Below are 25,569 nucleotides of genomic sequence, written 5' to 3' on the forward strand. Positions count from 1 at the left end.
CTCCATCCTGAGGACCAGAAGAAAAGGGCTCTGCTACTCCCCAGGATGGACAAGCAGGCCTAGTAGGAAGGGAAAGAGTGTGTGAGGACCCAGAGCAGTCCTGCAGGGTTGTGGACCTGGGCTGGGTGCAGACCCCTCTCCTGCCTGCCTCTCGGGGCTTCTCCCCCTCTAGCACTAGGCTCTGCTTTGCCACACCAGGCCCTGGAGAGACAGGAGCTGGGCGATTCGGGGAAGGAAGAGCCACCTGCCTCCTCACCCAGCGCAGGCCCACAAGATTTCATAGGAAGGGTGGGCTGGTGTGCCAGTTCTGAGCCTACCCCAGGCCCTGGATTAGGTTGAATGTAGGTGGCTGGGGGTGGGGGTGGGGGTGGGGGTTGTTGCTGTCTCTTGCCCTCGCTGAAAGGGGCATAAGAACTCCAAACTGGACCTGAGGAAGGCCCGACTTCCCAGGGGAAAAAGGTGGGTTTTTTTTTTTTTTTTTTGGTGAGAGGAGGGGAGGAGAATGAGGCAGAAGAGAGGGTCTTTACCCACTCACTCATCACCCCAGATTGTTCCACCTCCTACCCCCTTGACCTTAGAGGAGTTCAGGACCAGTGAGAGAGCTTGTCCCTGTGAAGTCATTTCTGCATGACTGAAGAGTCACCGCTGCGTGATCCTGCTTCCTTGGCACCCCCTCCACTCCCAACATCAGTCTTCTGGGCCTCTCCACATCCTGGCTTCTTCTAAGAGGCTGAGTCCAACCCACCCCTCTGTCAGGGCCCCAGGCTTTCCGCCCCCCTACTCCAGGCAGCCAGAAAGGAGCACAAGACCCAGGCACTTCTGCAAATACATTTAATGCACTTAGATTACACAGAGGAAGAGGGGACAAGAAGGAAACGACATCTAAGTGAGTCACCCAAAAATTCTTACAAAAGTCCCAGGCTGGCTGCAGCCCCCAGGAACCGAGTCACCATTGACATTAGAAACTAATATAAAATTTTACAAAAGTCTGCTCATTGCAGCATTCAGGTACTTGTACAAAAGGAGAGCTCTTTCTACAGGGCTCCTGACTTATAACAGGGACCCAGGTACCTCACTTGACACAAGGACCTGGAAGCCAACGAGGAAAGACAACCAGATAAAAAAATACAGTCAAGGGAATTCTCTCCTGGTCTGCCCCACAGGGGCGGACCTGCAGGTTTTTCCCCTGTTCTCAATCTCAAAACCCAGTCCCAAGAACTTGTGTTTATTTTTTAAAACATGCTAGCCCTTTAGTTTCTCCCCAAGGCTTCCCAGACTCTTCCCTGAAGCCTGGCCTTTGGAAGAGAAGGGCAGGAAGAGGCACCAGCTCCCCAGCCAGACCTGAGACCCTGCGTGAGCTTCTCCACCCCCACAGAATGGCAGCTGGGGCCGTGGTCCTCCTGCAGCCCACACTGGGCCTGAGGAGCTGCGGCTGTGTCCACCTTGTGTTGCCAGCAAATAGCATGAAGGAGCCCCTTCCCCTCAGAAGCTTCAGTCACAGGGACATGGAGGGACAGAGTAGGAAGGGGCAAGCTTCAGGGAAGCCTATGTAGGCAGATGTAGGGAGGGAGACTTCTTAACCTCCCCAACTTATTATGAGGTCAGGGCTTCCAAAGAGCTACGGAGAGGGAAAGAAGGGGTCCCTCTAGTGAGTGCCTGCCATATGCCAAGTGCTGTGCTGGACGTGCCCCACAATCTGTTTTGCTTTATCCTCAATGAGGGTCCCCTCTCAGTGAAGAACTCCCTCTGGAAGGCACCATCACCCAAGGGAAAGAGGTCTGGGCAGAGATGGTAGATGCTCTGTCACCCCTCTGGAGCCAAAGCATTGTAGGGAAATGAGATGGAGGCTGGTCTCAGCTGAACCTTGAAGGTTCCCGATAAGAGGAGGGGCTGGGGGGGTGCAGGGGGAGGCAGAAAGGAGCCACAGGCTTCACAGGCTTGTTGTCTCAGAGCTCACCTGCTTCCCTTTTGCCTTCTGTACTGACCACAAAACTTAGCTCAGAAAATACCCCCTGCCCCCAAGCCAAAGCAGGCGGGGTAGAGGCAGGTCTCCAGAAAGAATCTGTGGAGAAGTAGGTCAGGATGGCAAGGAAAGGAAGCAAGTCAATGACACCTCTTTGGCCACAAAACACCTAAAGACAAGAGTTTTCAAGGTGGGGATGCTGTGGTGGGTGAAGACCAGGAAATGTCCTTCCGGAAAAGTCCTCAGAGCAGAAGGCACAGCTGCGGCCAACATCAAGTCCAGAGGGGCTTCCACCTTTGCTGTGTTGGTGGTGGGGGGGTGGTGGTGGGGGGTGGTGGTGGTGGTATGTGTCTCCCAGATGCCAGGTGGATCTGCCTTGAAGCTCTGAGTTTGATGGTGCTAACCAGGTAGCCCTGAGGGTGTAAGCAGAGAAAGAGCCAGACCTGAATGGCCCCTTGGAAGTCTAATAGCTTGGCCACCCTCATGCCCCTGAAGGCAGCTCTTTGGCTGGATGGCTCATCAGAGGTGCCCTGCGCCCTATGGGTCTCCTCGGCACTCCTGGTAGTGCCCATGTGTGTGGCGGTTGCAGACAGGGGCCAGGGCATGTTGTCTGTCTGTGTGGTCCCTGACAGACAAAAGAACTTTGTTGTGGGAGAGCCAGAAGGGTGGTCTCATAATAGCCATCCCCAGAATTAGGGGTAAGAGGGCCTGAAAGGGGCTTGTGATTACAGGTCAAAAGTGAGAGACAACCCCAGAACTCATAGGTTGGCTATGAGACAGGAAGACCGTGAGATCTGCAGTACTGGAGTGAGGAACCAAAGACCACTAGAGGCCAGGATGCCAGAAAGGAGACAGGACAAGGGGTAGAGAATGAAGGATGAGAAATGAATCAACACAGAAATGAATGGAAGGCGGGAGAGTGCAGTGTTTGCAAAACTAATGTGAAAGACATGTGAAGAGGTTGATTCTTCTGTTTTTAATAAGTCAGAGTCCTGCAGCCTGGAGGCTGGGAGGCCCAGTGGATGAGGAAATGGGATGGGAGTGGCAAAGAGCTGGAGACTCAGGCCCTGAGTGGCAGGTGGGGATGGTCTATGAAGTGCTGGGCTTTACCCTCTCTCAGGCAGGCCTGGTTGGGAGGAAAATGCCTAGAAGATGAGGCTGGGGTCACCAAGTCTCGGAGACCCTGTTGATCTTGAACTCTGTGGGGGCCCAGTCCACCTGGGAACCAGCAGCAGCCCTTCCTGCCCCAGCTAAACTGGGCTCCAGGCTGCATGGGGGAGTGTCTCGGCTCCCCCAGGCCTGGCTTGGAAGAAAAGCCTCTGTGCGAAGCTGACTCCTCCGAGGCCTTGACCGGCAGGCGAACACCAGCACCTTTTCTGGTGGCGGCTCTGGGGGAGACGGCCCCAGGCCCTTGTCTGTAAGAATGAGAAAGTTCATCTGGAAATAAAGTTCTGTTTTTTTAAAAAAAACATATATACATGGCTTCTGGACATCTTTGAAGAGCAATAAAATACCATCCGGTTTCTACAAAATAAAATAAGGAGGAAGAAAACCAAACACGATCAAAGGAATCGTTGCACCGCCAGAAGAGCTTGACTACCGAAGGCTTCCCAGAGTTGAGCTGGGCAGGGTAGCTGGCTGCTACACCTCCCTCCCGCTGGGCTATGCAGCAGAGGGTAGGTGGGAACGAGGCCTGTCTCCACCTGGGGGCATATCAGAGGTCCAGAGGCAAATCTCAAACCAGAACCTGTGGTGGCAGTAGGAGGAGAAGGTTGACATTTGCCCGACTGCAGCCCCCTGGGGCCCCGGCCTGGTCATGTGGCTCGGCCGGCTGCAGGTGCGGAGACCCCTCAAGCTGCAGGTGAGGGGGAGCCCTGTGACCTGTGCGGGGCATCCCAGCAGGCTGCAGTGTAGGGGCTACGCAGTCATCCTCACACTTGTCCTTGTGTTTGCAGGAATCTCGTTTATGCAGTTGTTACACTGGAGTCACCGGGAAGCAGCTGGGCTCGCCCTTGGCCCCTGCAGGGCCAGCCCAGGCTAGTGCAGCGGGCTGTCGAAGACCACGTCAGGGAGGATGGAGACTTTGAGCTTCTTTTCTGGCCAGCTGTACTCTTTGGGAAGTTTGAACTGTGGAGGGGGCAAAAAGCACAGAACCAGAGGATACACGGTTAGAATCCACTGCCTTCTTCCCACACTGCCTAGAGAGGCCAGGACCCTCACCCAGGCCCTGTCTCCTGGGTGCTGGGGCAAGACAGACCACGGGTTGGTTGCCTGGCTTCAGTCACGAATGTTGAACCAGGTGAGAGGCTGGGATCCAGTGCTGACCCCTCCTTCCCCACACCCAGCCAATAATTAACTGGGCTTGGAGGAGGCTTGTTTTCTGACTCTTTCTTGACTGGGCTGACCTTCCCTCCAGCTCACTTCCTTGGTTCTGCCTTTGGCCACAAGCATGTAAGGAATCTGCTCCCTGAGGCCCGGGGGCTAGAGGATGGGGGGGGCAGGGGAGGGTGCAGATGCTACAGGGAAGTGGCTTGAGGTCTGGAACTCTGCGGTCCTGTCCCTGCCATGGCTCCTTTCTGAGGCTGGCAGGGAAGAACTCTGGAACCTGCCCCCTGGAGCCTTTGCCAAAGGGCCCCAAAGGAAGGAGGCCCTGCCTTGGCCTTGGTGGGAGTGGAGAAGCAGAGCTAGTGTGGTTTGAGGTGACTTCTTGGGCCTGGTGCAAACTTGAGAGGAGCTCCCCACCCTGCTCCCCCTTGTTCATCCTCACAAGCTTCCCAGGGTTACCAGCCTGAGAGAGGTGCTGGCAGTGGCCAAGGAGAGCCCAAGTTCTTATGACCCGACTCCCCGGAATCACCGATTTGCTTACAGTTTTGTTTCTCAAGCTTCTGGAGGGGGACAGGGGAAGAGACTGACATGTTCCCTGTGTATGCGAGGACCCTGCATGGGGCCAGCAGGCACACAGCTGGTGCTCATAGATGCTCCCTGATTTAGGAGTGGGGTCTGCCTTTAAGTCTCCTGCTAATCTGGGAGCAAGCTGGGAAGGAGGGAAGAGCAGGGCCCTCAGCCTGCCCAGAGCTGGTGCTAGAAGAGGACGGCCTGACACTGCCCGGCTGGTTCCCTCTCCCTCCCTCTTGATGGGGGACTGTCCAAGCCAGGACCAAAGTGGAGAGGAGGGCAGGGTGTGGGGACAGCCTTGCACAGGAAAGGAAAAAAAAAGTCATTTTTAGTGACCTACTTTCCTAAGCTCCTCCTGGCTCCTGTCCCTCCTGCCTGGACTACCCCTCTTCCACCCCCTCAGCACCCGAGCTGAGAGCAGCAGTCTGGCGCCGTGCCATCCCTGTGCGACATGGCCTCTCCGGAAGCGCTTCTGGGCAGCCGGCTCTGGTCTGACTGAATGGGAGCTGGGCCTCAGGGCCTGGTGACTTGTGGGGCTTGACCAGCTGGCACAGACTGGGTACTTAGTGACTTTTGAATGTATAAATGAGAAGAGAGAAGACATTATCCCACTAGGGGTGACCTCAGGCTCTGAGGAGTTCCTGTCCACCTGGAGACCTGGACGGGCCAGTCCTGCCCCGTGGACGGTCCTCCGCCCTGTGGATATCCGTCGGAGGCCTCTGTGTCCGGGCTGACTGGGTCCTGGCTGAAAGCTGGCTCCTGCCTGGCCTCGCTCTGGCTTGGAAGCCTGGCCCCTGGGAGGTGAAGGAGCTCTCCCCAAAATACACTTTCGGGCAGAAAGGGCAGAAGAAGGGTCTGTCTCTGCCCCGGACAGGAGAGGGCCCAGAAAAGCCCTAGAACTATCAGCGTGCTAATGTTCCACTAACCTATCTGGGCAGGACTCTGAGGCCAGGAAGGCTCAACCCTGCTGGGGTGCTGCTTGGTAGGAGGCCGGGGGAGGGGAAGGGACTTTCCAGGATGAGGTAAGTCCCCACAAATGAGGATGCCGGGAACAAGGAAGAAAAACAAAAGGGATTGTGGGCTCCACTCCTGTACCCCAGCGGAGTAGCCAGGACAAGCACAGGCCCCCACCTGGCCCACAGCTTGGCTGGGGCTGGAAGAGGCGGGCCTAGAGGGGAGCGCTCGTGGCCAGAGGCGGGAGGGAGAGTGGCTCCTGGGTGGCCTGAGGCTGGAGCAGGAGCCCCTTGCTGCCCACCAGAACTCCATGGAATGTTCTCTGGCAGCAGGCGTGGGCTTTCTGTTCAAAACCTGCCAGGGAACAGCAGGGGCTGAGGAGAACTCAGTACTAGCCCAAAGGCCCTGGCTGCCTCTTCAATGAGCTTCTTGGGAGCTGGCAATTCAGACAATTTGCTGGGTGTCCTCACAAGGGTTGGGGGTGGGGGAGGGGGAGGTTCAGGGAAGTGAAATAAAGCTGTTTAACATCTCCAGGGTCTCCTTTCCAGCCTCTCTGCACACGTCAGAGACAGACACATGCACACACGCAGACAGACTCCTGGAGACTGGAACCTGCTGTCAGAGAGAACCAAACAGCTTACTTCCTCTGGAGAAGTCAAATCTTCTAAGTCCTCCAACATTTTCTCTACAAACTCTTCGGTCAACAGAATCTGGGAAGAAGGCACAAGACAGGCTTTTATTATTATTATTTGTTTAAAGTATATGGTCTTTTTGCTAATTGCCAAGCTATGGACCTCTGTCCAGGCCGTGGAGGAGTGGTGAGCCCACTGTGATATGTTCTAGGGCCAGGGGAAGTACTTGAGGCCTAGCCCTGACTGTCACCCCCAGCCTGCCCCCACCTCCCACCACCAGCTGCCTACAGTATCAGACGGACTGGGGCAGAGAAGGGAGGACGTCTAGGACAGAGGGGAGCAGGGCAAGGACTTCAGGAGACACGGCAGTGCTGGTCCCGGGAGGGACATGAGAAGGGGCGGGGAAGGCCGCCTGTCTGGCAGTCCGGGCGCCCTGCACGTTGCAGTATGGTAGAGGGAAACAGAAAAGCCGCAGGGCAGAGGAGAGTGACTCCAACATCCTCCTTGTTCAACAAGGTTTGTGTGTTCCCCGAGCCCCGCTTGGGAGGACAAAAGGAATCTGTCCAGGTTTGGAATACAAGCCTTGCCTGGAATCTGGAAATGCCCTGGAAGGTACCTCTAGGAATGTCTGAGCTGCACCAGCCTCTCTCATTTTAGCGAAGGGAAAGGGACGCCTCAACTCCCATGCGTAGTGTCTACCTTTTCTCAGGCCCCAAGCTCCCAAAGCCCTGCCTTGCCAGCCCCATTCAGCCACTGAGTCCTACAAGTTTTAAGAAACGTCTTCTCCAGGGCACCTCCCACCTATCCCACTTCACTACTCTGGTCTGCTACCTTGAGGCTTCACGCTTGCTGTTGAGAACAGCCTTGCCCCTTCGTTCAGGGGCACAACCACCACCCTCACCCATGTGTGTAGTCAACCATGCATGCAGTCAACAGCAAGGATACCCAGGACTTCCTCAACCTGCAGGGCCATCTTCTCAACAGGCTCCTCTATTCAGGCCAGTCCCACACTGGGCCCAGGCTGGGCATGTCTTTCCTCTTCCCAACCTGATCCTGTCTTCCACCCATCTCCTCCGCATGCTGGTCCATGGGACCTCCTGACTTCTGCAGTGGACCCTTCTGTAACCCCAGGCTGTGGCTCTCCCCACCTCTATTTTGCCTTCTCCAGTAGCCTCTGAATGCCCCGGGGTGGGATGTGGGGACAGAGGAAGAGAAACAACGAGGTGAAGACCAAGGTGTGGGAAAAATCCCCTATGACAAGGAGGAGGATCCAGGACTTGAGAAAATACCAGCAGGTTTCCCCAGGGAATTGTCCATTCTGATAAGAACATATGGCTCAACATTTGGAATAGGTCAGTGTATCAGACAAAGTGGAATGGCAGAGGAAGGAGGGCAAGCAAGCAGGCTCACTAGGCACCTCACAGGAGGGAAGTTTCCGAAGGGAGGAAGTTGACTGGGTGGAGGTGTGAGCAAGGAATGAGAAAACTACCCCAAGTGGGCAGACAAAATATCACCACACCGGGCACTGTGCTAAGCGCTCATAGAGCTTATCTCCTTCAGATGAGGAAACTGAGACACAGATAGGTTATGAGATTTGCCCAGTGTCACATGGCTTGTGAGCAGCGGAGAAAAGATCATCTCCTGGTCCTTATTTTTTTGGCTGAGCTGGGTCTTCACTGGGGTGTGCAGGCTTAGTTGCCCCATGGCATGTAAGACCTTAGTTCCCCAACCACAGATTTAACCCAGGCCCCCTGCACTGGAAGGCGGAGTCTTAACCACTGGACCACCAGGGAAGTCCCCATGTCCCAGTCTTCTCTGGACTCTAAAGTTAGTGTGCAAAGCAGAGCTTCCAATTCCTGAAGTCTAACCCTCACGGCATTTACTCATGTATTGATTCTTCCGGTCACCTGCCCATCAACCTACTTGATTCCAGAAGCATTCCCTGGGTGCCTTTGCTAGGCCTGGCCCTGGGTGGAGCCCTAGGGAAACAGCCATGAAAGCAGTCCATTCCCCAGCTGGACAAGCACCTTCCTGGGGTTAACAGGGAGCCAAAGGTCGTCTCCTTCTCAGGCTACAAGCCCACAGTCAGGGACAAAACAGCTCCAACCACCAGCCCGTATCTCCTCACCAGTTTCTGTTTAAGAAGCTTAGGCTTCAAGTGGAGACAGAGACAAAGTTTGGATAGGCAAAGCAGGTCTGTGAGAATGCCCACCTGAGATGCTCCCTCCCACCTTCCTCCTGGCTCCCTAAGCTGGGACCCGGTAACTCCTCTCATGGACTACTGTGGCGCTGCCCAATGCCACTGATTCCAGCTCCCACAGCCGGAGCCTCTGCTCCTCTTGCTCTTATCCTAGGGTTCCCCCCACCACCCCCACCCCCCAAAGCCTGGAGTCTCTCGACCAGTTATCACCAGTCTGCTTGAGCAGTACAAAAGTCATATTCACATTTTGGGAATTTCCGGGGCTTGTTGCCATCTCTGCAAATGTGAGCACAAACACAAGCATACCTAAAACCCAATTATATTACAATGGCTCCAGTCCGGGCCAGGCTGAACCGATTTCTAACCCACAAATACTTGGGAGGGTGGACATTTCTGCCAGAGAGGTAAATAGGCCTGGGACTGTAACTAGTGCTGGGGGTGAGAGGGGGTGGGGGAGGGTTCACAGGAATGGTGACCACACAGAGAGGCTCCAAAGAGCTGGAGAAATGGGGAAAATAATCCCACCAACAGGAGTTCAGTCCTAAGCCAGTTCTTCTGACAAAGGTGTGGAGTTGGTGGTGGAGAGAGTGTGAGTTACGGTGGCTTTCGGTAGACCAACTACCAAATGTGTACTATTAATATCTGTGTGTGGACTCATTTTATACTCAGCTGGGGGAGGGGACGGCAGGACCAAAAGGAGGGACAAACCCTAGTGGCTCCTCAATTTTCACTTTTAGTGATTGGCTGGTTCCTGCTGGAAACTTCGCATTATTTTAAAAGAATTGAATGGGGAAAATTGTACACGAGATCTGCATGATATTAAGGGTGACATTCCCTACAAAGAAACACGACAGACTGTCATAGCTCCAGGCACCTAATTTAATTTCCTTTGGGAGTTAAACCTTAGAAGCTTAGATCGAACAAACAGGCCCTGTTCTTTGTATATTTCAGACCTGGAGCTGAGAATGTTAACAGATCCTATCAACAGGACACTGGAGATAGACAGCCGCGATGCATCAGCTCCTGGATGCTCTCACGAGGAACAGACACGCCGTTGTGATGCAACTGTGGGAAAAGCCTGTGCAGTTCTGGGACTTGGGACTCTCGAAGCTCCCTGGGTCCCCATGGAGCTGCCTGGCTCTGCCACAAATAATAATAAGAAGGGTTATGAGAATGACAGCAGTAAGGATAACACCGCCAGCAGCAGAAGCACCAGTGCCTCCTCCATGTGCCAGGCACCAGGGCTAAGTGCTTGACTGGTATCATCTTAGGGCCACCCTGTGAGGAAGGTAACCATCATTTCCACTCTGCAGACAAGCGGGTGTCGAGACAAGACAAGTCTGGACTTTAGAAGAGCAGTGACCTGAACTCATGGTGGTAGAAGATGCTCTTTTTCTGTCTGGGGAGGGCACCTCAATTCTAGAAGCCTCGTATACTCAAAGCTGACGTCTCTTCTCTGCTGGGGGAGGTGGAAGTGACTCTGGCTTCAACCCAATGGCCTGGAAAACCAGCGACACATCTCCTGGCCACCTGCTCAGCTCAAGAGGGCTGGAACCCTGGGCGTCACAGACATGCAGCTGTTCAAAACCAGGTTGGCCAAGTGGAAAGGAAGGCAAACCATGCCCTGATATAGTTTCCAATGGGGCAGATTTCCAGGTCAGCTTGGTAAACGTGCACATGAGGCGACAGTTGCTCCAGTCCAGAAAACAGCAGTAGAAATAATACTACTAATGAGACAGCACTCACTGATGCTCATGATCACCAAGAACTGGGCATAAGAGGCTTACGTCTGTGCACAAACAGCCCTTGGAGGGAGAAGATGCTCCAGTGAGCGGGGAAGCCCCCCAAGCAATCTGAGAAGAAACTCCCTGGGGAGGATTTTGAAAACCTGGAGATACTAGGCACCATCCAGACCTTCTGAATCTGAGTAGCTAGGTCAAGGGATCTGCATTTTAAAAAGGCAACCCCTCCCTGCAGAAGATCCTGGTGGAGGGTACCCTGGGGAAACACACTCACAGGGGCAGTGGGTCTAGGCACAGGTTTAACCAACAGGGATGAGTTAGTGGCTGCAGCTCTCCCACTAGCTCTGACTGGTAGAGCTGTGAGGCGGGCAGTGGCTCCCTGCCCCCCACTCCCAGCCTCCACCTTTGATCAAGGAGGGGACTTGGAACACAGGCCAGCAACTTACTCCAAGGTGCTCACACCCAGTGCCTTAGGATAGCCTGGCTGGCGGATGAAGACGGAGGATCGTCAACAATCTTCCCAATTCCCCAGGCCCTGGCAAGTTCCAGAAGGAACCTGAAAAGTGATCTTTCATCATGCCTGCCCTGGGCAGGCCTGGCGGTGGGGCAGGCAGGGGCCCAGCCACTGCAGATCTGATTCAAATGTCTGCGGTCAGTGATATTTCTGAGTCTGCAAATAGCACTGACAATGCCCACTCCTTCCCCTCGGTGTGACAATCCTCACTTTGTCTGGGGCCTTGTTTGCTCTTCGTGTTGACACGTTGTTCTTGCTTCCCAACAAGTTTGGCTTTCTTTTTCCCTCCCTTTCCTTCTCTCAGGGAAGGAAATGTGTTGTTTACAGGGTAGGGCCTGCCAAGGAGCTGCTCTGGCACCCATGATGGCAGGGAGGAGGCAGGGACCAGGAAGCCATCCAGTCTGCATCCCCCCAACACCAACAGGCCGGACAAAAGCTAGACAACGGCCTGGAGCACCACCCCCCCACCCCCAGGCTCAGGGGCAGAGGTGCGGGTGCGGCAGGTACCACTGCAGCAGCCACACAGTGAGGCTGCATTCATTTCCTGTTCTCGGTGGGTGGCGAGGGGTTGGCTGAGGTGGCCAGGAGCGGGCTCAGACTTCTCTTGCTCTGGCTGGCAGCTGGTGAGGGCACGACAGGCCCTCTCAGTTCTCTCCTGTACCTCCCCAGGCACAGTGCTGGGATTGAAGCCCTATGGCTGTACCTGTGACAACGAGGACCCTCGGACAGCCAAGCAAAGGTCTTCTGAGATTCCACGTTCACTAGTGGAAGGAGAAATAGCAGAGGAAAGCAAGAGGAGCTGCGCAGGGCCAAGGCCAGGGTTCACCAAGTGTCTTCCACACAATGTCCAAATGGGTGCATGGGACAGGAGAAGGCTGAGGCTTGTCCACAGGGTGCGGGGGTGAGTCAGCCACTGGGCGAGGACCAGAGCCCGGCAGTGACTCCCCAGATCTGGCCTGGAGAAGTGAAGCCCACTTGAACAGCTGTTGGGCGTCTTCTCCCAAGCCCCAGGCCTCCCATCAAGGCTGGCAGAGAATGGCTGGGAAAGGGGGGCCACCTGGGTGAGCCGTCAGACACCACACAGCTGAGAAAGCATTGCAGGGCTTAAAAAAAATATTCTCATATTTGGTGATGTGACCTCTGAGTGACCTCTGGGTCCGACTTCTCCCCCTTCAGATCAATCTTGGCTGGGGACGGATGAACGACTCAGCTCTGGGCCAGGCTCCCGCTCAGAGACTAACAGCCCAGTGTTGACAGACTCAAGGGAGAGAGGCTTGTTAAAGCCACTGGGTTGAGGAATGCTGGGGGAAGGTGTGTGCGGGAGCGGACGCTGGCAGGCCTCCCCAGGTCCAAAGACCCTCCTGTACTCCTCTGGAGCTGGCTGACAGCCTTCACCATCTCAGCAGAGATAAAAACAGCCAAGGGTAGGGCGGACGGAGGAGTCTGGTGTCAACCTCCGGAAACTGAAGAGCCTAAGGAGTTGGAGGATTCCTGCCTCTCCAGTTCCTCCAGGAAGCGGGGAGTGTCCCCTGTACTCACTCTGGGGTGGCAGGCAGCCCTGCCTTTCTGTGCGCCAGGCCTTGACGTTCCTGGGGCTGGAGAGATGGGGCGGGGGGCGGACCTGGAGAAAGGGGGCAGCCTCAGGCAGGTGCAGGCCCAGGAGCTGGTGGGTGTGGGGGCCTGTCTGGGGCTACTCCAGAAACCCCGGAAAGGGCCCAGATTCCCTCACTTTCTGCCTTTTTCTCTCAGGCTCTCCTTTGTCATCTTCTCCCATGAGGGGTGTCTCTGCCATGCCACTTCCCCAAGAGATAACAGGCCTGGGCTGGAGGCCAGAACAAGGTGCCAAGGCTGGGAGCGAGGGCTTCCAAGGCTGTTGAAGGCTGATGCAAGAAAAGTCATCCTAGCCCCTCCCAATTCATCTGGGACCAACGCAGAGTGTTCCAGCAGCCAAGAGAACAGAAGTCTGGGTTTCTTCAGTCCTGGGGCTGCTGCATTCAGTTCCTTCCTGCCTCCCTGCCCCCCACAGGCCTGGGCACATGGGCCAGAGAGACATCCTGGAATCCAGAAGCATGAGGGAGAGGTTCCCATAGGAGGTGAAGCAAGTCTCTCTGCTGGGGTCTCCCTCTAGACGGGTCCAGTGTCTTTCCTGGGCTAGTGGATTGGGCCTTCACTGGTGACCTGGAGCCTGACCCCAGACCTCCAGGAGGTCCTCAGACTCCCAGCGAGACAGGCGGCCCCAGGGGGAGACTGAGAGGCCCACAAGTAATTACAAGCCCAGGTTCCCACAAGCCAGGGAGCTGCCTGTGACCACAGTGGCAAGACCCTAGAGAGGAAGGCGGGCTGATGCCGGCAGTCAGATGCAGAAAGTGCTGACTGCTTTGGGGGTGGGGAGATGAGGAGGGCTGGGCTGGGGGCAGGGGCAGAGGGTTTCCCAAGGCTCCTTGGACAGGGCCTGAGAAACCCCTGGGTGAATTAGGGTGCGTGCTTGGGGAGTGGGCCCCAGCCAGCCTTCCCGGGAGCTCCCCTGTGAGCTGGCCCCCGTGGTGGACCACACTAATGAGCCCATAACACAGGCCTTTGATTAAGCAGCTCTCAGCACAGCAACTTTATTGAAACATGCCGAGGCCAGCGGCTGGTTCCCACCGCTCCGGTTCCCCGGGCAACAGCGCCTGGGAGGGGACCATGTGCTGGGAGTCAGCGGGGCGAGTGCTCGAGCTGGCTGAGGGGCTGCCAGGGAGGCGTGGGGGAGCAGAGCTGGAAGGAAACCCCAGCAGCTAGGGGATCAGGGGCTTGGGAACCAGGGTTGGGCCCAGACCTTTGAGGGGACTGAGGATCAATGGGACATGTGCTGAGCCCTCTGGAGGCCCAGGTCACCAGGCTGCTGAGAACTGCAGATGCTGAGCCCCTACCCCCACTCCAGGCAGGAAGATGTTCCAGGAGGGATGGCGGGGCTCCAAGGACAGGTTCAGAGTAGAGCACGTCAAAGGCAACTGGGTGGCACTTATTCTCAAGTTGGAGAGGCTCTAGTTCCTACTTTCCCAAGAAAAAGTGCTTAACCTTCAATACGCAAAGCACTGAGGACACTTCTGCTGAGACCTGTCAACACACTGTCACCTGCTGGAAATGATGACCTCTGACCTGTCAGGGCTGGGGTCTCCTGCATGGTCCACCCCCCACTCCTTCCCAGCTCTGTGCCGCCCCCGCCCCTGCTCTCCACAAGCAGCCTGGAGGCCTGGGACATGCTGGGGGTGGGAGGAGGCCCCTTCCACTTGTTCCAGGCTAATTTCAAATGCTAGAGTTCAGAGCTTTTGCTAAGGTAACAACCAACACCACATGGACAGAAATCTAATGTTACCAAGTGGGACTTTTAAAATGTATTTATAACTTTATGGTTCAAAGTAATTTTGTTATGAAACAATGTAATAACAACAGTGGAAAAAGGCAAGATAATTTATGGAACACAATATCCCTAAAGCACTGGCTTCCATTTCTACCCTCAGCTTAGTCTTGGGAGTCTGGTTGGTATCCTTTGTTTGCTGTTTGTTTTAATTAAGGGTTAGTATTTTGGTGGGGAGGGGGAGGGAGGAGCTGGCCTGAGGAGGAGACACACACACACAAACTAAAAGCATGCCTACATTAATGGTAAATCACTTCACAGACCGCCCCCAGACTGGCCTAAACCCACTTCCTCTCTACTGTAATCCCCCTGCCCACTGCTGCCCCCCACTGCCCAGGATACACCACAGACAAGGCAGAGTCATCTTTTACACTAGGGTCAGATTCCCTTTCTGAGAGAGGTAAGGTGGCGTGTTCCTTCTCCCATGCCCCCAACAGACAAAAAAGGATGTTGTTCCTCTACTACATCTGGGAGTGGGTTGGACCAGGCCAAGTACCCGTTAGAGACCTGGGCAGGGTGGGGATTGGAAAGAGGCCTGTGGCTGTCAGGTCTGGGCACCCTGCTTGGCAATGGCTCGAGGCTGTGCCCCAGCCAGAAGAGCAAAGGAAGGACAAAGTATTCTGGAAAAAGCCAGCAGGTTTGCACTGAGAAGCTGGGTGTCCGTCAGGAACACAGGAGAACCATTAGATGAGAGGGGGCAGGCTTGGTCTGCCGAGACCTGCCCATCACAGCCCATTGCCCGGTCCAGGTTCAGATGCCTACTTTCTAGGTATTCTGGTGGGCTTCCCCATATAGTGGAGAGTGGCTTCCACACTCCCTCCCACCCTGCTGCACCCCTCATTTCCTGTACCTTGGTTTACCTGAGATGCAGAAAGTCGCACATCCCTCAAAACTGAATTTCCATGGCAAACAGAATTATCCACAGCCAGAGCCTGGAAGGTTACTGTTCCTGTCTCGGGGGACAGGCAGAGGCCAGGAAGTGCTCCTAGAGCTGGTGGGCTAGGTGGAAGCATCCACACATCACATGGCATCTCTCCACTGGCCCCTCAGGAAGGCACCCCCGGGAGCTTGCCAAGGGAGGACAGGGAGGTGGTGGGCACAGGAAAGGAGGCAGGCAGAAGAGAAAGAGCCTTCTCACTTGTAACCAGGGTCCGTGAGCTGCGTAAGGGTGCTCCTCGGTGGCAAAGGCGCCTTCTACTCCCGTGGAGACAAAGGTGATGGCCATGTCACCTGTGATACTTTTATATGTAAAGTGCCGTCCGTGCAGGAGCCTGCCCCTGGGGGTGGGAACGTGAGACAGTGAGAGCGGGCCTGGCCAGGGCGCTCGGGGACTGTGGGGGCTACGCTCCCGGGATGGGGTACCTGGAAAATGCCCTCCTGACTGACCAGCTGCCCACTAACAGGGGACTTAACCAAACATGTTCGTCTCAACACCTCCCAAGAGAAGCCTCTCACGAGTGTTCTACTGTCATCCTTCCGAAGTGTTCAAGGCTGGCAGACACCAGAGCAGCGTTCAGAGAGGCTGCAAGGGGAGAGAGGTCCACCTCTTCCGTGTCCTGGTGAGGAAACTGAGGCCAGAGGGGCCAGGTGGTAACGTGCCCAAGGTCAGGTCCAGAGCTAAAAGGGGGATCGTGCCCCTCTTTGTTTGGAGGGTGGGGATGAAGAAGCCCCTAAACAAATTTCCCACACCCCTGGGTGATGGCACAGGGCCCTCACAGCACAACCCTGTGTCTGGTCCACCCACTCCCAGGCCTCTCGTGAGATTTAAATGGTTACCAAGTCCACATCTTTAAAAAAAGCTGAAGCCAAGTAGGGTCACTCTGAGAGAGCCACAGAAGTTATTGTTAACCCCTAGTCTGGAAATAACACCTGGGGGAAGGGTGGGCAGGGGCAACTTGTGGGGACAGAGATGCCAGTCAGCAAAGGAAGCAAAACCTGCTCCTGGCTTCCTCAGGCTGCCTCAGATTAACCCTTCATCAGCCTAAAGGCCCTGAGCCTGGGCCGGAGAGGGAGCTGGGGGAGGAAGTGGTTGGGGTCCTTGGGGAGGTGTGGGGGTTGTACAGGGCCCCGGCCAGCCACTGGTCACTGGCTGTCTTTGCTCTGTTGGGCCAGGCTGGTTTCCACCCAAGCTCTTTCCCCAGGCTCTGGGATAGTGGGGATGGTCCCAGCAAGTACAACCCCCTTCTTCCCTGCCACTGTTGTCCGGGTTTACAGTTATCCTTGCTGTAAAATTGAGGGTGGAACCCCCAGGGCTCTGGAGGAAGCCAGCTGCACAGGTTCCCCCAGGGCAGCATCCTCATGCAGGAAGCTGCATTCTGGCCCTGGGGCTGGGTTTCTAGCACTGTGGATGGCAGCAGAAGGGACACAGTCTGGGCTTCTGAGTCCCTCAAGGAGTGTGCGGGCCACAGGGTGTAGAGAACTGAATGTTTTGCTGGAAAAACAGCAAAGCAGGAGAAAACAGAGCCCCACCCGTTAGAGCCCCTGCCCTACCACCCCAGTGCTACCAGGGACCCTGCCACTGGGCTGGTGGGATGACAGGGGGGCGGTCTGAGACACCCTAGGTTACTGGACCTTTGTAAGGGAGCAGGGCTGGGGGAACACTTCTCTGCACAAAGGAGAGCTCTTCAGTGCAATGGGGGCTACTGGTGGGCTTGGGGGCCACAGGCCTGCCCACAGGCCCACCCACAGGCCCAGGCTGGAGCTGCCTGACTAGCTCTCCTTCCCGCCAGGGTCCTAGACTCCGCCAAGGCATGGGGGGGCCAAGCACAGTCCTGGTAGCTCCTTGAAGCCAAGCTGTGCTCTGTGGCACTCACCTGAGGCAGAGAGGGATGAGGGCTCCTGACTCCTGGTTGAATTTCAGATGAACGCTCTCCAGCTGCCGCGTACGGACCAGCTCGTGGGGAATGATGGCCGTGGAGCTGTCACTTTCCAGGCTGTCTTTGCGGCTCCTGCAAAGCAAGCACAGGAACAGGTTCAGCACAAGGTGAAAACCGCAGGGCAGAGCAGGACAGGAGGCTCCCAGGCTGGGCTCCTGTGCAATGACAAGGATGGTGACTGATGATAAAGGTAACAACAGCCACCATTTACTCAGCCCGCATTTGCCAAGTGCCAGCTGCTGTGCGAAGCACCCCTCACATGGTGGGCACAGCGCCTCTGTGAGGTGGGCACGATTTTTACGGCCCTTTAACAGATAAGGAGTCTGGGATCAAGAAAGTGATGTAACTTGTCCAGGTTGCACAGCGGGGGCTGTGGAGCTGGGATCTGGTCGCAGGTGAGTCTAGTTCTGAAACCTCATCTTTGGCCAACACACTGTAGAAAAGCTATGTCACAGTGGCTTGTTCTTCCCTCAGATGGCAGCAGGGGTCTCTGGGAGCCCTTCTTCTGCTGCCCTGGAGCCCCAGACCCCAAGTTCTCCAATGCTGGGGTGCCAAAGTTTCAGGAGACTCGGCTCTGAAAGCTTCCTTCCAGCTGACCCTGAAAAGGCTGTGACATCAGAGCAGGCTCAGAGCATGCACACTCCTGCTGGCGGCCCATAGCTACAGTGACATACACACCCTTCATCCAACAGGAAATGACACAGGCCTCACCGAAGGGTGGAGAGCAAGGCTCGCAGGATTCAGATCTGAGATCCTGGCTGGGCAGCGGGGCTGGCCGCCACCCTACTCGGCAATGAGGCCCCAGCAGTGCGGTACCAGATTCCTCCTGACTGTGGCTTCCGCCACGGCACGTTGCCACTGCTGCCTCACACCCCTTCCTGTCCTGCTTCCCACCCACAGCTTGCTCCACAGCTGGGCCACAGGGCCCCTTTGCAATCTAAGATTCATTCTTTCAAATTCAGCTGCCCCCAATGATGACCTCGCAAATCTGCCCCAGCCGGAAGTGAGGGTTAGCCACTGATCTCATTCAAAAGACTAGATCCCGGTTTGAACTGTGAATTTCAAAATAATTACTCAAGTGTCCAATCAAAATACTGGGTGATGGGCTTCCCTGGTGGCGCAGTGGATAAGAATCCGCCTGCCAACGCAGAGGACATGGGTTCAACCCCTGGTCTGGAAAGATTCCACATGCCAAGGAGCAACTAGGCCCGTGTGCCACAACTGAGCCGTCAAGCCACAACTATTGAAGCGCATGTGCCTAGAGCCTGTGCTCTGCAACAAGAGAAGCCACCACAATGAGAAACCTGTGCAACACAACCAGAGAGTAGCCCCAGCAACTAGAGAAAGCCCACATGCAACAACGAAGAGCCGGCACAGCCAAAAATGAATAAACATAATAAGTAAATACTGGGGGAGAAGCTTTAGTTATTTATCATTCAAGCGGCAGAAGCCATCCAGGATGTCTGGGTTTGATAACCTCCTTATACACTGGAGGGCTGAGGGCTGCAGCCTGTGGCCCAAAAGGCACCCCGACACTCAGAGAGCAGCTCCCCAGAGGGAGGAGGTGAGGTCTGTAGGCAAGATGGAGGGTGACATGGGGCAGCACGGGGCCCCACTGAGGCAGCGACTTATAAGCCCACAGTAACAGGGACCATTCCCACCAGCTGCATGGATCCACCCCCAGATGTGACTGCTCTTTCACAAAGTAGTCTCTTCCTCTGGGCTCCCAAAGCCAACTCTGAGTTGCCCTTTGCCCTAGCACCTCCTTTGACAAGCCCTTTCAGGAGACCTGTGAAGAAGACAAAACACGCTGGCCAAGCCGGTCACAGAATTTCAGGGCTGGGAGGAAACTCTGAGGGTGTTTAATCTACCTCTTTCCTTTAAGAAAGAGACCCGGTAAAGCATCCAAGGTCAGAGAGCTGGGCTGTGGCAGGCCAGCATGGGAGCCTCGGACCTCTGACCAGCTCTCTTCCCCTGAGGCCCTGGCCACTACGCCTCCCTTCGGAGGAAGGCAACACCAAACACCAGCCTCGGGGCTTGGACAAGAGCAGGACTCAGGAAAGGCAGCAGCCCTCTTTGGTGAGCCCTTACTCTGCTCCAGAGTAGGACCCTACACCAGGTAAATTTTTCTGTGGTTAACCCTTCTTGTACAGGTAAGGAAACTGTGGCTCAGACAGGAGAGGGGATAAGCCTATAGTCAGAGTTTAAGAGGAAGAACCAGGGTGTGACTCTCACCATCACTTCCCTGTGTCACCTCTGAGACACATCACCCACCACCAGGCTCCTAGCCCAGCTGCCAGATGGGGCCAGGCAGCAGGCCTCTCTGACACAGGCAAAAATGCGGATGAATAGCAACTGGGGGGTGGGGGCAGCGGGCTGGGAGAGCAGAATCAACAGCACACAGGGCTAGAGACGTCTCAAGCTGGAGGGAAAAATAAATTGTTGAAAGTCAGCTAAAGTCACCTTGGTAACTGCTACAACACACTCACCCGGAACGAGGACATCAAACCCAAGTGCAAACAGCTTTAAAGAAATGGAAAAGAACTTAATCATCTGAAGAATTAATGTGACAAGTGCCCACATTTACACCTCCCACCAACCTTCAATCATTTGAAAACGTACTTTAATCTTTAAAGAGAAAAAAAAAAAATTGCAAAATGCTAGATCTGCAGTCCTGGAGCTTGGGTATTTCCGGCCTGCTGCTTCAATGGAAACAGGGCAGATACACACACACACACACACACGCACACACACACACACACACGCACACACACATGCACGCACACATGCAGGAGCCCAGCTTTTTGCTGATTTGTTTTTTCTGGACATCGGTGCAGAAGCATGAATTATTTGTGTGGGCTGGGTGAGGTATTAAATCTGCAGCCGACACAGGTTTGCAATGTTTTGCACGGTTGTCAGCTTAATCTTAGTCATAAAAAAATAAGTAGTGTGCTCGCCAGCGTGGCCTAATTTTTCAGCTGGGCTGTTTTCTCTCTGAGTTCCTAGTGGAGGGGAAGGCAGAGCTTCGGGGTTGGAGGGGAGAACTGCTCCCAGGGAAGGCGTGGTGGCCGGCAACCTCCAGGGGCTGCTGGGGAGATGGAGCCAGGTGATGAAGTATGCTCAGGGAGGCAGAGTGGCTAATAAACACAGGTTTGGGGTTCAAGTCCCATATGACCTTGAGCAAATAACTTCTCTCTAAGCTTTACTATCTTCTTGGTGGGAAGAATAATAATATGCTTTCCTTATAAGGATTAAATGAGATGACTTAGGTGAAGCATCAAACAGTGCCTGGGATGTAGTAGGTACTCAAAATGTATCTGGAAGGCATTACCAGGATGTTAGCGGGCTGCCTCTAGAAGTCTATCTGCTCCTCATGCAGGAATGTTGATAGCTTAATAGAGACTTATTTGCCTTTACCCTGGGCCCAGAATCCAAGTGCCTCTAGCCAAGTCAGTCCCCCTTTCTGAGCAAAGGTCCTTACCCTTGGCTTGGGAGGGGGACTTCTGAGATGGGGCAGCAGTCACTGTGGGCCCTGGTCAACCACTGGTATTCTGGGAAGGCCCAACTACAGGTCAACAAAATCCCTTGAGGCCTTTGTTCTGCTGAGGGATGTGCTGGCAGGGCTCCCTTCCTGCGCAATGAGCACAATGAGCCTTCCTGCAATTCTCATCCACTGGTCCTCAAGTCAGCCAGAAGTAGGTTAATTCATCCTCCACGACAGCCTTGTACATCCCCGAGGCCGCTCCCACAGCCCAACAAGAGTTTCTCTTCCAGGATTTGTGGCCCCAACTTTCAACGATATTCTTTGCTGTTGTTATTGTGGTTTTCAACTATATTCTTAAGATAAGGTCCTAAATCATCCATCCATCCAAGTAACTCTCCCTTGCATTCACTCTAGCTTGTCAAACTCTAGTGTCATGTCCAGAAGTGAAGTACCATGTGTGGAAATACAGTACGTGGTTTAACCAGCGCAGATCACAGAGGGACTGTGAGCTTTCTTGCTTGGGATACTTTATTTCTATTAAAACTGTCATCAAATTGTCCATTCTTTGTAACCTCGTCATAGCTACCAACTTATACCGCACTCCCTCTGTCAACAAATCCCCCTCAGGCTTTCTCCCATGGACTGAGCTTAAACCTCTTCTTCCCCCGCCTGTGTGTACTCTAGATGATTTGGAGCTTGAAACAGAACTCTGCTGTTACTCAGCTAGGGTTTCGAGCGGTCCGGATATTTCTGAAACCTGGCTCTGGCACACATCATATTGGCGTTTCCCCCGACTTCACGTCACTGACAAAACTGATAAACTTGCCATCCATGTTCTCACCCCAGGCTTTGATTAAACAGTGAACAGGACAGGGCCAGGCAGACGGGCTGACAGACTGACATCATTACTCTTCGGGTATGTGCATCCTACCGGTTGTAATCAACCCAACCATTCCACCGCTACGTCGTCCCTCACCCTCCTGGATGGTCTGTAGACATTTCTGTGTCTTGCCAACGATGATGTCAGAAGACACTCTCCAAATGTCTTGCTTACCCCCACCTATATGAGGTCTATAGCACTTCCTTTATCTACCAGGTAGAAATAGGTTAAGTGTTTCTAAAAAGGCAGTGAGGAAGGTCCGGCAGGCCTGACTCTCTGTGAAAGCAAGCCTCACTGTTTTTCCTTAGGGAGTGTTCACAGCCTACTCACTGAACAATCTAGCCCAGAGTTTTCCCTGTGAGTTGACACTAAGCTCGCTAGTCTAGAGAGTGAAAGATGCTTTTCGCATCTTGGAACTTCTGAGTGCTTTCAGTCTGCCAACACCTCTCTCCCATTCCCTCAGAGATTACTGACACCAGCTTTCTGAATCTCATCTGCCAATTGGACTGGTATTCTGGGGTGCAATACATGTGGACCAGGAGACTGGAAATCATGGCTTCAATCCTCTTTTATCAATGCCTTTGTGATTCTTCCTAGTCTGATAACCATTCTATTTGAGATGGAAGCTAACAGAAGTAGAGTAAATTTTTGCTGCCTCTCTGTCTCTGATTAACATCGCTCTGTCCAAACAACAGGACCTAGGTTTTCTTCTTCTCATTCTAAACAGAAGTATAAAAAATAGTCCTTTTTGCTGATCATAGCACTTTTTTTGCAAGACTTAGCTCTTCTTGAGTTTCAGCTTTTCTTGTTGGTCTAACATACTTCTAGCTTTTGTTCAAATTCTTCAAAAATATTCTGAGTTACATAAAGACTTCTCTACATATCTGTACTGGTCCCCAGAGATATTACACCTCCTTTCAGTTTTCAGGGGACTATCCACAATAATAATAAAAGGTACCAACTATGAAGTCATTTCCTACTCCAGCGGATCTTCCAGACCCAGGGATAGAACCCATGTCTGCTGCACCTCCTGCATCGGCAGGCGGGTTCTTTACCATCGCACTGCCTGGGAAGCGCAACTATGAAGCCAGGCCCTATGCTAACCCTGTATATATCTGTTCCTTTCCTTCCTGTAACAACCCTACTGTTGCTGTTCAGTCACTAAGTCACGTCTGACTCTTTGTGACCCCATGGACTGCAGCACACCAGCCTTCCCTGTCCTTCACCATCTTCCGGAGCTTGCTCAAACTCGTGTCCATAGCGTTGGTGATGCCATCCAACCATCTCATCCTCTGTCGCCCCCTTCTCCTCCTCCCCTCAGTCCTTCCCAGCATCAGGACCACAATAACAGAAAACTAGTCAAAATGACCACATGGGTCACAGTCCTACATAACTCAATGAAGCTATGAGCCAACCCATGCAGGGCCACCCAAGATGGACAGGTCACGATGGAGAGTTCTGACAAAACGTGGTCCACTAGAGAAGAGAATGGCAAACCACTTCAGTATCCTTGCCTTGAGAACCTCATGAACCGTATAACAACCTTATAAATAGGTATTATTTTTCCCATTTTATAGACGAAGAAACGGAAACCCAGATACTTAAATAACTAGACCCAAATCGAACAATGAGGTAATAAAGGGCTGAGACAAAACCCCTAGGTCTTCCTGATGCCAGCAAACATATAACCACAATATTTATTCTTAAGAGCCTCCCATCCCTTTGAGTGGTCTTTCCTTCTGGGGTTTCCAAGGCCACAAAGACACATCTATTTTTTTCCCCTGAACTCTTAAAAAGAATTGCTTCCTAGAAACCACAGCAGGGCTTCCCAAAGGGCATTCAATGGAATTTTAATTTAAGACACACTTTTAGAAAAGCAGATGTGGCAAGGGCTGGATGCAGCACACTGTGTCTCAGATGAGAGGTTCACAAAATGCTGGCATTTCGAGGAATCTGAGGAGGACTATGGAGGGCAAACCAACCAGTTTCACTTTGTGTAAGCCAGTATCTTCCAAGCTTAGCCACAGGAATCCCTCCTCACTCAATCCCCAACAAAGTCCCTTACAAGGTTGTAGGGACCCTCCCTCTGGGGACCACTGACCAAGCAGTGTTCTGACAGGGCCCAGGGTTTTCCCTCCTAAACCCTGCTCTGCCTAAGTACTTTGTCCCAAGGACCTGTCACGCCCATGGTGCCGGCCTCTCTGCCAGTCAGTCAGGGGCACGTGAGGCACTCCATCAACTCCTTCACCCCACGGCAAGATGCTCTCAGGAGGCCTGTCAGACAGCTATCCAACGCTCACCTTGAGCTCTTGGCCTGATGCTGGGGAAGCTGAAGTTCCTCTGAGTGAGCAGGGATTACCAGTTCTGTGCCAGTTCTGTGATTTCTACCTGGAATATGTCATTCTTTTCACTACGCAGGGTAAGCTGTAACAGCTCCTACAGTATCACTTCTTTGACTTTCCTCTATACCTCTAACGTACTTTCCACTTCCCGTTATTCCCTTTTTGGGCTATAGCCATTGACTTCCTGCTACGGAAGATGAGCCTTTAGCTCGCTTTCATCTCATACTCCCTCCTTCCCAAGATAACTGTGCCGTAAGTTTGTTTGGATCAGTATTAAGCGTTGATGTTATTATACAATACTAATGCTATTTACAACTGAGCTTCCCTGGTAGTTCAGCTGGTAAACAAGCCGCGTGCAATGTGGGAGACCTGAGTTCTGTCCCTGGGTTGGGAAGATCCCCTGGAGAAGGGAACAGCTACCCACTCCAGTATTCTTGCTTGGAGAAGTCCATGGACAGAGAAGCCTGGCAGGCTACAGTCCATGGGGTTGAAAAGAGTCAGACATGACTGAGCAACTTTCACTTTCACTTCACTTTCATGGAGTATATACTATGATTACTTTTCCTTTTTAGCATAATTTTCTATTTTTCTTGTATTTAATAACTGTATTGTTTTCTATGAATTTCAATAATTCAATCCTAAACTAACTACCAATGGCCTGCAGATTGTCCCAAGACTTTCAAATAGAGCAAATATTTATCAATTTTATCTTTTTAAAGACATTTCTCCAGAGGATCCTTCCAAATGACTCCAGTCTGAACTCACTGCCCTCCATTCTTGCTACATAGGTGTCCTCACGGGATCACCCTTCACCTTCACGCTGGCAATTCCTCTCCCCTCTTTCTCATGGGGGATCCCGTTTCTTGTTTCCTGAGTATTTTCTTCACTCATTTGATGGAGCATATCTTCTAGCAGATTTCACTTTATTTTTCAGTGTGCTTCTCTATGATCTGTCACCTTCAGGAGTTTGCAGGCAAACTAACATCAACTTTACTCTGTGCACTGGTTCGGAGACTTCTGTGGCCTTCTTTCCAGTTATTTTTTCCTGAGGAGGGGCAGACACCTCCTCTACTTTTATCCTCTTTTACAGGCAGCACCTAGTGGTGATGAGGCCTGGATCTGGATTCAAAAAACCCAAAGTTCAAATTTTGGGTCTGAACCTTCTTAATCTTGGCTCATTGACCCAGGATAAGTTATAAAATCTAGCTAAGCCTCTGTGTTCTAGTTTGTAAAATGGGGACAAAAGTAATCCACAATATAGGGCCTGGCAGATGGTGATACTTAGTAAAAATGCCTGCTTGGCCACAGAACCTGTCCAACCCAGGATCCTTCCTGTACTGGGAACACTGAGCAATGGCTTACGGGATGGCTCAGAGGCACGCCTCAGTAATTCAGCAACTGATCTCAATCTTCCCATTTCTTTCTTTTTTACCACCTGTCTATATAACATTCTATATTTACACTTCCCACTGTATAAGGGGACTTTTTATATATCCTAACACGCCTTCTCCTTCCAACGGCAGGAGAGACTCCTTGTTTCTAGCGCTGCACAGATCGCAGTACATGCTTCTGGTCACCCTACCCACACTTCACAGGTTGACAGAACCGTAGCCATGTTTCCTCTGCACTCTGCTCTCAACAGATTGAAAAGTCTTAATTTTTCCATGTTAGCCTAAGGGTGTTGGTCATA

General features: G+C 53.3%; 1 protein-coding gene across 3 annotated transcripts in view; it reads right to left on the minus strand.

Annotated features, from left to right (window-relative positions):
* Positions 1 to 814: 814 nt before the first annotated feature.
* The window catches only part of SUFU (SUFU negative regulator of hedgehog signaling), a 105,824-nt gene continuing 81,069 nt past the window's right edge, over positions 815 to 25,569 (minus strand). For 2 of the 3 annotated variants that reach the window (XM_070363819.1, XM_005888050.3), the window contains exons 9-12: positions 17,111 to 17,245; positions 15,436 to 15,574; positions 6,454 to 6,522; positions 815 to 4,090 (exon numbers count right to left, since the gene is read on the minus strand). In XM_070363819.1, the coding sequence (XP_070219920.1) occupies positions 4,001 to 4,090; positions 6,454 to 6,522; positions 15,436 to 15,574; positions 17,111 to 17,245 (433 nt within the window). In that variant the 3' untranslated portion in view covers positions 815 to 4,000. Of the gene's footprint in view, positions 4,091 to 6,453; positions 6,523 to 9,597; positions 9,785 to 15,435; positions 15,575 to 17,110; positions 17,246 to 25,569 lie in introns of all 3 variants that reach the window. The other variant, XR_011462798.1, reaches the window with a different exon arrangement.

The sequence above is a fragment of the Bos mutus genome, chromosome 26 (assembly GCF_027580195.1).
Source record: "Bos mutus isolate GX-2022 chromosome 26, NWIPB_WYAK_1.1, whole genome shotgun sequence".
NCBI classification, from domain to species: domain Eukaryota; kingdom Metazoa; phylum Chordata; class Mammalia; order Artiodactyla; family Bovidae; genus Bos; species Bos mutus.